The following is a 12974-nucleotide window of genomic DNA, read 5'->3' as shown; positions in this document are numbered from 1 at the left end:
CACACACACACACTATATATATATATATATATATATATATATATACATGCATACATATATATATATGTGTATATATAATATTTGATAGTTGAGAGATATGATTAACTTAATCTCCTTGTATACATCCATAGAAATAAATCAATAGCCAGCGAGCAGCTAGATTTGTTTGTTTAGATGTCTCACAGCCTGTACCTAACGCACAACAAATATATTCATCTTTTTCATTTGTACTCGTACACGAAGGCTTCATAAATATATTTCATGAATTATGTTCATAAAGTATACACGCAATATATGCACCAATACATATGAATTCTTTGTGTAATATTTTAAAGCACACACACACACACATACACACACACACACACACACACACACACACACACACACACACACACACACACACACACACACACATATGTATTAATCCTCGAGACTGTTCTTTATGGTAAACAACTGCCGATCCCTTAAATTAACGCTAGGACTATTGTAAATTCGGGAGAGCAAGTTGATACAGTGACTGCAGGTGATTAAATAACTTACTGTCTAAATAGTTTTCCAACGAATGATAAAAAATATAAAAATTGAATGTTCTTTTATATAATTTTAAAGGCTATAAAACTTTTAAGAATACACACACACACACGCACGCACACACACACACACACACACACACACACACACACACACACACATATATATATAACTACTTCATTTACTCACATAAAATTAATATACGAAAATATAAATTTATGCGTAAAATTTAAGTATTTACTTCAAAAGTGCTCAATACGTAGGTAGAGCTAGTTAGTAAGTTATAAAATATATATGGCGATTAAGCTACACTGAATATTCCGCGTTTTATCCACTCTAGGATTCTTTAGGCTTATGCGCGAATTTTATGGTTGCCTGTCGTTTTTATATACGCACCTTCTATTGAGATTTTAGTTAGCCAATCAGCTTTCTTGTATCCACCGCGCCCTTCCTATCAGCCAATGAACATGCACTTACAGGACAAAGGCCCATTTGACCTCTGGTTGACCTGATTTTTTGTGTGTGTTCTATTTAGCCTGGATATCTAGTTTCTTGACCTGTTTTAAATCTAGGTTAGTTTTTTTATGTTAGTTTATATATATACATACATACATACATACATACATACATACATACATACATATATATGTATGATAGTTTATGTATATGCATGTTTATTTATTTTATTTATTTATTTGTTTATTTTCTATTGTTTTTGTTATTTTTAAAGTTATTTAATATCTCTATCCTATAGTAAATTTTATACTGTGAACACAGTTGTTCGCTATTTCTCTCCTACAGTTTAATAGACGTTGGGGTTCTTTAAAGTACAGGATAGCAAATTTTTCATGAAGGCATAATCTACATGGGTCGTCTAGGTCTCTACAGGTGTTTCCTTGTCTTACTATTTTCCATTCAACTACCGGCGAACGGCAGCCTTCCTTGAGTTCCCAGTATTTATTTGCTAGCTTTGTTTTCATACGGTGTTTTTCATTGTTGAATGTACTTTTGTGATCATAATATCGAGTTTTGAAATCTAAGGAAGTTATACCTACGTAATATTTCTTGTTATTCGGGGTTTCTTTCGCGAATATTGTGGCCTGGTAAACTATGCTTTTGGCTAGAAATTTATTTTGAAGTGGGCAAATGTGCGGTATCTATAGTTGCATTTATCTTTTTCATTATTAGTATTTTTATTTTATTTCTAGTATGGCTGTTTTTGTCCGGAGTTGGTTTATTATATATATATATATATATATATATATATATATATATATATATATATATATATATAACAAAAAACACTAACCTAGATTTAAAACAGGTCAAGAAACTAGATATCCAGGCAAAATAGAGCACACACAAAGGAACAGGTCAACCAGAGGTCAAATAGGCCTTTGTCCTGTAAGTGCATGTTCATTGGCTGATAGGAAGGGCGCGGTGGATACTAGAAAGCTGATTGGCTTACTGAAATCTCAAAGATGCGTATATAAAAACGACAGATATTCAGTGTAGCTTAATCGCCATATATATTTTATAACTTACTAACTAGCTCTACCTACGTATTAAACACTTTTGAAGTAAATACTTTAAGTTTACGCATAAATTTATACTTTCGTATATTAATTTTATGTGAGTAAAGGAAGTAGTTATATATATACACATATATACATATAGTAATATATATACATATATATACACATATATATATACATATATAAATATATATATGTACATATATATGCATATATATACATATATAAATATATATACATATATATACGTATATACACATATACGTATATATACATTTATATACACATATATATACATATACATGCATACATACATATATATATATATATACATATATATATACATACACACAGTTTTTGAGACTTTACATGACCGGTCGCCAAAGTCGATTGAAAATTTCTTGGGGCGACTAAAAGTCGTAAATAACTGTCCCGCCAGTCGATAAAATTTCTTTAAATAAAGAAACGGGAAAACTCATTTATTTTACGACCCTCAAACATGCGCTGACTTAGAATAAGCTATGTCTCATCATTTGTGAATTCTTTCATCGATAGCTGTGAGACCGTTGGAATATCGTATTGAAAAAAAAAGAGTGGTCACGCTAAAGGTCAACAAGAGGTCAAATTTACACATTTGGCGTGTAGTCAAAATGTCGCCTTCATTTAGCTCTCTGATTTTGAAAATAATTCGGAAAAAAAATTCTTCGACCCTACAACTACATATACTTCATGCTTACAAAAGTAAAGACGAACATTTGAAAGAGGAAAAAAACGCATCGTTCCGTCAAGCACGCACCGAAAATTAAATTATACAACAACTAAGTAATCAGTTTTCGCTTTAGTTTTGTTTCTTCGTAAACAAAAATTATTTATTCCAGGGACGATAGAAATGTATCAGGATATATATAAAAAAAATCTGGACATGAATTATAAAAATGTAAACATATAAAAATATCAAGACGGCTGATTATTAATAACATGTTATACATTTATTTCGACTTACCTTGTAAAAAATAAAAATATAGAATAGATGTATAATGTTTCATTAACAAAGGTATTTAATTACTAGGTTAATCTATATAAATTTCGCTGAAATGTTCAATGCTATATGATGCTAAATGTCCATTTTTATGATCTCGCCTCGAGTTTTGTTTAGTAATTATTGTAAGTAACTATTTCTGATTCTTTTGAGCTGTTGGGATGATTGTGTGCTTCAGAATATTTTTCAATTAGAGACTTCATATTAAAATGTTTTAATGAAAAAATGAATCTCTAATATTTGTTTTGCATTTAAAAATATATTTATTTCAAGGGTGTGATTTTATATTATGTTTTCTTTGTGTATAAAGTTAGATATATTCGTTTTCTAACGGTACCAATAAACACAGTCTTGAATTATTTATATTTCAATTGTCATTTTCATACTACGTATCAGCATCCGAAGAAATGATTCGTATTTTTATGGAACAATAATATGAATGATGCTATATAGAGAAACTGGTGTTGTATTTTAACGTTTTGTTGAATATTTACTGAAATGTTTGTAGTAATAAAATAGTTGATTTACAAGAGTTAAACACATATTTTCTTGTTAGATTATACACACGGTAATTTCTTGAATTGTTCTAAAATTATTTGCTATTATTGACTGAAACAAAGACATAAAGTCGGACGAGTAAAAATATTTTGGGGCGAGTAAATTTTCCCTCACACTCGACCGGCGGTCGACTAATTTTTTTTTCAAATCTCAAAGTCTGCATATACATATACGTAGATGTTATTTGTTTTTGTTTTTGTGATACGTTTTGAATGAATTCAGTTATTTACAAAAGTGCATTTTTACCTAAAAGCGAGTTAGGAATAATTTTCCCTTTAATCAATTTGGTACCCCAATATGGGGAGCGGCATATATATTGTTTTAGTGACAATTATTCCCAACTTGAAGTTTGGTAAACATGCACTTTTGTAAATAACTGAATTCATTCAAAACGTATCGCAAAAACAAAAACAAATAACATCTATGTAAATCGTGATATATATCCAGACAGTCGTGTGAGGTGGACAAGTAGTAAGAGTTTAGGCTTCTTACCATCGGGTCCCGATTTCGAATCTCGCTAGGTGCAGCCACTCTGAGAAGTTGTAGACGACTAAATACGTCTCAGTGGACAATTATATATATATATATATATATATATATATATATATATATATATATATATATATATATATATATATAAGCCTGATGAATCCCAGCGTAGATGAAATGCGGAATATTCTGTGTAGCTTAATCGCCATATATATTTTATAACGTACTATAATATATATATATATATATATATAACTCAAATGACCTTGTAACGAGTGATGTAACCCACTATTTGGTTTACGACATCTGGTTGCGCATGCGCGCATAAACATTAGCCAATAACAACGTAAACAAATAAACACAAATCGCTTCTTTTGCAGAGTTTGACCTGCACACTGAAATATTAACGTTATTATTTCGAAATTATTATTTAACATAAGAAGAGTTGGGGTGTTTTGCAACGATTCTTTATTACAACTATACTGTCGCTATTTTCTTACAACTAAACACCTTTAACCCGTTGACAAACCTAAGAAAAATTGTAGTAAAGCCAAGACTACTACTACTACTACTACTACTACTACTACTACTACTACTACTACTACTATTTTCTATCTGTCCTTTTCCCTTCCTTCTTTTTTTTATTTTTTGTTTACATTTCTAGATAGAAAATAGTTGTGTGAGAACGGTGAATTTGTTGACACATTTACTAATCTGTTTCAATATTAGTTTTATTTTATTTTATTTATTTAGGTTTTATTCTTTTGCTTCAGGTTTAATTAATCTTTTTTCTTTTAGATTTTAAGTTTCTATAACTTGGTTGAAGGATTCCAATATGGATTTTTCATTCTTATATTTCTCATCGGTAGGTTCATGTGCGTTTTTGCTGTTAAATGACTTTCTACGGCGTTCGATTCGTAGGAAAATCAGGTTTAATTTTCGATGTTTGAGCGATTATTCGGAAAAATAGGTAACTTTACACGAATTGGGAGGATTTTTTTTATCATGTTTGAGTGATCCGTCTGTGATTTTTGATTTGAATATACTTTCATAGAAATGTTTCTGTTATGTTAGGAAAAAACTTTTTTCTTTACGTAACAAGTGTCACGCTTATACATGAATTCCATAGCTAATATAACAATATAACATACTGACCCAACGGGTCACGGGTAGTCTAGTCTAATATATATATATGCTTAGATTCCTATCTGAAGCCCACGTTTGCAGTTGATTTATTCCCGGTAACTTCTGTCCCGTTAGTTCAAAGTTGCTCTTTTTTTTCAGTTTCCTAATCTTATTTCTGTTTAAACGATTAAACGAATGTTTTATAAATTGCATAGATTAAATAAACTAACTTATTACATCCCAATTAAAAAACAAATTATGGTAATTTGACATTGGGAATAAATGTGTAAGGACCTTTTGCGCTGAACATTGACAGTCTCGATAATAGCCACAACACACGTTCACATTAAACACATCGAGTAAATTCTAAAATCTGCATTAAATAGTGCTCAATAAAAAGTAGAGGTGTATATTTTAGAATAAAATAATTTTAAATTATATCGAAAATGATTCATAAAATATTTTTTGAATAATTCTTGCATAAATAGAAATATTTACTATAAAATATGCATATGTATATACAGTGCAAATAATGTAACCATGTGCATAGATATCATTATATTATGATATTATATGATTATATATATATATATATATTATTTCATATGTCCGCATAAAATGTTATAAGGGGATATACTATTTATATATATTTTCAGTATTTACTTCAACAGCGTTCAATACTTAAGAAGAGCTAAGTAGTAATTTATGAAAATATATGACATTTAAGCTGCACAGATTGTCCCGTGTTTCATGCTCTTGAGGACTCGTTAGGCTAATACGCACCCCCCCCCACACACGCGCATGTATAAAAATATATATATGTGATGTGATGTGTGTGTGTGTGTGTGTGTGCGCGCGCGTGTGTAAATGTGCATATTAACCTAACAAGTCCCCAGGACCATGATATATATATATATATATATATATATATATATATATATATATATATATATATATATATATATATATATATATATATATATACATTTTTCAGAAGGGTATTCCGATTTTTATACATTTAAATACACATGTCTTGTGCAACTAGAGTCAAGTTTGAAGATAAGAATTATTTGTTATTGTAATAAAACCCTATCTGAAACATTGTGATATGTCAAAACATCTGTATGTTGCTGACTATATCTGTGTGTGAATGTGTGCGTGCGTACGTGCACACGCGCGTTTGTTTACTTTTCTCCCACAAAGGCAAAGCTAGGCACGGGTCGGTATAATGTGGAGAAACCACGAAGTGACATTTCATCACGGACGAGGGCGCCTAATGCGACGAGCAATAACACGCACCACGTCTCCAAAAATGAAGGAAATTATGCCTTGCCGGATGCTTTCTGTGATAACAAGTATACAAATCTGTTATTGTATATGAATGTCCGTATGCATATCTTTATGTATGGTTTGTGTTTTCATCCTATTTTTTTATGCTTCGGAATTTTTTTAGATGAGGATTGATAATTCGTATTATTCGGATTATTAGGACTACTGTTCTCATCTCGAAAGTTTGGGATCTTTCTATCGAACTTGGAAATCTGCACGGTATTTTGTACGGAACCCTATATTTAATCTACGCTGGTAACATTCTCTCTGTTTAATCGACAGTGCAAGCGACACTAATTGCGAATTACTTAGAACTTCTACCTAGTCATGGATGACGAAAGGAGAGCGTGCTACCCCAGTGGATTAAATGAAGGGTTCCGTTCGAAATTTCGTGCATATTCCCCAGTTCAATAAAAAGATTTCCGAGTTCAACAATATACACCCGAAGAAGGTTACACAGACTGCAATGTTGTGCGAATAACATTCAAGATGAGAACAGTAGTCCGAATAATATTAGCGATATGAATTATTTGTTTTCATGAAACTATGACTGCAGTGTTAACATTTGAAAATGGGTCGGTCTGTCGTTTATACGTAGTGAGCCCATGTTCCTATTTATTTTTCTCCTCTTCACGAGGGCAAATTTAGACACAAGATCGGTTTTTAATATGTCGAATATTTCCCACTTTTATCTACATATCACAATGCAAGTGTTGATTATAGTTAAATAAAAACAAACACAAAGAAAAGGAAAGGAAAAGAAAAAACTTTTAAAACGTATTTGATGTGCATGTTTTTTTTTTTATATAAAAGATGCTATTTTTGAGAAAGGGTAGAGAACTGCCCGAAATTATAACATCTATAATTGAATGTTTTTATGTTTTCCATAAAGCTATACCCGTACGTTTTAACTTATCCGCCACTGACCGAGGACATCATATATTTTTTTACTGAGGCGGATTATCATTTATCAACACCCAAAAGCCACTAGAGGGTAAGTGTTTATGACTGTCACGTAGCCGATGAGACAACATCATGATGATCGGTAATGGTGGAACCGGGGTAGTACTTGGTTATTTAAAACAACGGCTTGATAAGAACTTGTTTACATTAGACTTGAAAACGACCATGTTATTGTCAGCTTGGAAACAGCGCCGGCCCAGACGGGTAGTTCTAGGAAAGATACTTTTCTCATAGAATTTTCGTTTATTTTTAGGATTGAGCGTAGCGTCAGAATAGAAACTACACTTTGTAATATCAATTTGCTGAATATCTATTTAAAATACATTTAAACAAATTAGGCACAAGGTGTCGGAAAAAGAAGGGGAGGGGGGTCGTAGGTCATCCTTGGTTTAAAGTGATAAAAATGCAAAACTCTTAACTAGACATCTCAATCAGAACAAGATACCGTCCTACTTAAGGTATCCCCAAATTTGTGTGAAATTTTATTCATGTTCCTAGACAAAAAGCGTTCTAAATACTATTATAAATTATAAGTTGTGTACTTACTTTCTAAGTCTTCGCAGTCTCGAAAAAGATTGCCATATTGTAAGAAGATGACAATTTCAGAAATGTCCAAGTGTGGACCCAACATCGAGGCGTCGATCTCCTTTGGCAAAACATTATTCGACGTTGCTCTTTTCGGAGATGCTGTTGTTGTAACCTTTCCGTTCTTCCGCGTTTTCCGTCTCCCCGAACGGCCATACTTGTCCCTACCGGCGGGGTTCTCCTCTGATCGGGGCGGAGCCAATCCCGTGTAATTAATATAATACTTCCGGACTAATATAGGTGATTGGTAAAAGGTTTCGTTCCTCAAGGGCACGCTCGTCAGCTCTACCGTGTCCGGAAATGGTCTAGGGTAATAATACAAAAACTGAAGGTAGGTATTCGTATCCCGGGGTATAATCACCTTGCTACGATTTGATTTCGAGATGACTTTATAAAGGCCGACAAAATCGAAACCTCGGTACTCCCAGTAATCCGTCGATAACGCGATTATCAAGAGAATTGCAACATTTATGCTGTAGATCAAAGAACTGAGGCCAAAAAATTTCAATAAGTCGCATTTGGGACCATCCGTTGCAGCGCACCTTCCACTCGCACTTCCTCCAAGCGGACGGTTCCACATCGTTGTGGGTGGTGGCCTCTTTTCTATATTTATTGTACAAGTCAACGGTGGGGCGGAGCTTAGGATACGAAGTTGGAATAGTCCGTACCTATAGACTCTTCTTGGCGCTGATTCGCTGTTTTCTTCGCACACCCTCTTCACAAATCCACCGTCAATGTTATTTATTTGTTTATTTATTTTTAAGCAACCGACTTATTTACTTATCTACTTACGCTGTTGTTTGAAGAGAAGAAGAGGCAAGGATATACACCTTTTTTAGCCGATTTATTTTGTTTTTAATATCTCCTCTTCTGTTCGATAAAAACTGATTAATTTCTTTGCATCTAATCGATGTCAGCTGACTTTTCAGAATATCAATATTTTCATAAAATAATTCATTCATTCATTCTTTCGTTCATTCATAAATATCTATCATTCATAAAAATCACACACTTCGGTTGTAGTTTTATCAGCGTAAATCTTACGATATTAAAGAATGGTGGGAGCTTTTTGTTTTTGGTTTGTGGGATGATTGTTCTTGTTAATCAAGTTAACATGATAACCGACATACTTAACACCCAGCATTTTTTTTTTCGAAAGAAGTAAGCAACAACAACAATTAAAAAATCGGTTGTTTTGTTTTACGGCATATCAACCTTTTTCGGGTTATTTAATGCCGAATCCAGTCATTTTGGTAAAAAGTCTGATATTATTTAGATTAACACCCTTCACTAAATCTCCCCATGCATTCCAAAATCAGATTCTATTTCTTGCAAGCGAACACTCTGTGGGGGGGGGGATTACAGGAAAAAGAAGAACACTTTTTAAAGTAGCTCATTTTCGCATATAAATTTAATGTAAAATGATCCCCCCACCCCTATTTTTAGGCGATTTTAGCATTTTAAGGCAGTTAACGTTTTTTTCTTCTCCTTTTTTCTTATTTTGATGTGGGAGATAAAGCCTATGCATTTTTATGGAGGTCTACTTTTTACTAAAATTAACTAGAAATAGGGGGGATCATTTTACGTTAAATTTATATACGAATTCATAGCCCCCCCCCGCACAAATTTTAAAATAATAATGTTTTTGGTTTTGTTTTGTTTTATTGTTTTCTTCTTTCCGCCACGTTTTCTTGGGTGTTTACGTGTCATCGCCTAAAAAGTAGAATCTTATATTTCGGACAGGTAGGGCTAGTTATTCAGATGAGGGTATTAATGTACACATTTGCAAAAAGTTTTATAGTACAAATTCTTAATATGTTCGCATAATTATTCAGTCTGTAAATGCGTTTTCTTTACGATTTGTTTGTAGTTAAATTTGTTTTATAAACAAATAGTCAGAATTTTTTTTTTATATTCAATCCTTACAAGATTGGGTCAGTGTGAACCTGGAGTAATGATAACTAGGACATGTCTCTACACTCCCAACAGCTCTTAAATTAGGGTTTCTGTGTTCATACCAATGATGGTTAAGGGGAACTTGAGTAATTGATGAGGTTGGAAAAATATGGGAAGGTGGAAAGAAAACGTAAAAAGAGCCAGGAAAAATGATCAAGGGTGTTGCCAAACAGTCCATCTGTTTTTGCTATACATATAGTTCTGTGAAAATGTAATTTAGGATTAACGTTGCATCGTAGAATAAGGGTTAGTGAATTACTGGACAAATCCCCGTATTCAGCAGTAGTAGTAGTTGTTGTTGTTTTTCTTATAGATATAATAGAAATACAAGGAATTATTATTTTACTATCTACTTTACATACTTGTTTACGGTGTGTACAAGAATACTATGGTTGAAAGAGGGTTACGCTTACTGTAAATGCTCACATAGACATTAATAGAAGCGTTGAATCAACATAAAGTGAAAGAGAAAAGAAAAATGCATTAAATCGTTGAGATAGCTGTATGACTTGTTCATTTAATTATAAATTACGACTACTATGAACAGTTAAAATAGAATTTATTTCAAACATAACTTAATCCCAGAAATAATGTACATTTTAGCATAGTTTTTGTGTTAGTGTATATAAGTAACAAAAAACTTTTTGAAACAAACGTCGATTAATTCACATTTTGTATCACACACACATACATGCTTACATGCACGCATAGACACACATCAGGAGTAACTGAACTCATAAAAAAGAATTTTAAAAACTACCTGGCAAATATACCAGGTGAACCAAGTGCAAGAGAGATTCAAACAACAGCATTTATAGGAACGGTCAGAATCTTAAAAACATCTCTCGGTTGGAATATCTGAGTTAGCGAGTGAATGTTTGGCATCGGGTAGGATGCTCCACCCCCAGCTTGAATAAACTGATAAGAAAATTAAAAAATATATAAGTACTTGTAACTATTTGGTTATGTGTATATATTTATGAATTTGTATTTACAAGATTTCTTTGCAAAATACTTTTTATCAAATTCCACCATATATTTTACCTCATGAATTTGCCTCTGTGACTATAAACACTCATATATCTTTTTTAAATGCATTTTCACCTCAAACAAGGCACCGTGCCACTTTGATGTAGGGAGCTACTATCTAGAACATAAATTGCAGGGATACTACATAGGGAGTTGAGCAGCAAGATGTCTGTTTACATTACACTTATACTTCTGCATATCAGTACAGTCAGGGAAGCAGGTACCCGGAAAGGGATTCCAAAGTCTAGTAGTTCTATGGAAAAAACTATTAGAGTAGAAGGATTTCTGGCACCTAGGGATCTCTACTGTGTAGAGGTGTGATTTTGCTGCTTGTCGGGTTTGTCGAGGGGTATTTACGTCGAGGGGGTACAAGGGTCTGTAGTTCGTCGGACCACCTACCATCAAAATACTTGTAAAACAGGCAGAGAGATGCAACATTCCGTCGATAGGAAAGGTTAAAGCCTAGCTGACAGTTAAAGACCTATCTGTCCGGATGTTATCAAACTTAACAAGAATTTTGATGGCAGCAAGGCAATTGGTCTTGACAACATTCAAATTATAGTGCTTAAGAAGCAGCAACCGGAATTAACTCATATTCTTACGAAGCTGTTCAATTGTTGGTTAAAAGAGAAATTCTTCTCATCATCTTGGAAAAGTTCGTCGATCTCACCAGTATTTTAAATATACCGGGGATCGATCTTATGCATCGCAGTATTAGTAAATCAAAGATTTGTAAACTCAAGAAATAAACAAACTAATCAGTGATAGAAAAATTGTTTTTTTTTTTACCCTATGACGTAGATTACATCATTATTAATAAGTTACATAGTTTAGATCTTTACTCAGCACACACACACACACACACACACACACACACACACACACACACACACACACACACACACACACACACACACACTAACACACACACACACTAACACACACACTAACACACACACTAACACACACACTAACACACACACACACATATATATATTACTTCCGCTCACGCACGCAAATTAATCTTGTTAAAAAAATCGATTATTTGTTATAATTAAAAAAAATATAATTCACTATAGTTATTCACTAGGTCGCAGAGAATATATATTCTAAAATTCACGACGATATATCAATAAAGAATTTAAAAAAAAGCTTTATATATGCTAGAGGCGTGCAATAAGTAATGCCCTGTACCCACTTCCAGTTGTCTGATCTAGTTGAAATTTTGCATGTGCAATGATTTATATCTCTATGGGTTATATGGCAAATTACAGCTCTGAATTAGTTGTGGTTTCTGTTTTACAGGTGTTTGAACTGAATCAAGTGTGAAATGGAGCCTGTTGAATGTCGAGCGGTGATCCGGTTTTTGTATTTGAAAGGACGCACACCACAGGAGACTTTTGATGAAATGAAAGAAACTTATGGGGATAATGCCCCATCATATGACCTTGTAAAACGCTGGCATCGTGAATTTAAACATGGCCGGAAGTCTGTGGAAATAGCTCCCAGACCTGGTCGCCCTCTTCTGCCATTGATGAGGCATCTGTCCGTCAAGTTGAGGCTGCCATTTTGGAAGATCTGCACATTACTATTCGCCAAATAGCCCAAGATGTCAAGATTAGTAAAGGGTCTGTGGAAACTATCATTCATGACCATTTGCATATGCATAAGGTGTCTGCCAGATGGATTTCCAGGTTGTTCACACTATTCCAGAAGCGAGAACGCGTCGAGTGCTCGAGGATGAATTAGGAGATATGCCAAGAAGATGAGTCAAAGTTTTTCAAAAGACTGATTACACAGGATGAAACCTGGGTTCATCACTATGATTCAGA

General features: G+C 33.3%; 1 protein-coding gene across 1 annotated transcript in view; it reads right to left on the bottom strand.

Moving 5' to 3' along the window:
• Positions 1–8774, bottom strand: part of LOC145279721 (uncharacterized) — a 121684-nt gene extending 112910 nt beyond the window's left edge. The window contains exon 1 of the mRNA XM_080131011.1: positions 8119–8774. Within this exon, the coding sequence (XP_079987137.1) occupies positions 8119–8737 (619 nt within the window). The 5' untranslated portion in view covers positions 8738–8774. The remainder of the gene's footprint in view (positions 1–8118) is intronic.
• Positions 8775–12974: the final 4200 nt, after the last annotated feature.

This window comes from Euprymna scolopes, chromosome 7 (genome assembly GCF_053919585.1).
Source record: "Euprymna scolopes isolate OS-2025 chromosome 7, ASM5391958v1, whole genome shotgun sequence".
Lineage (NCBI taxonomy): Eukaryota > Metazoa > Mollusca > Cephalopoda > Sepiida > Sepiolidae > Euprymna > Euprymna scolopes.
The sequence above is the reverse complement of the archived record's forward strand: the minus strand, read 5'-3'. Positions and strand labels throughout refer to the sequence as shown.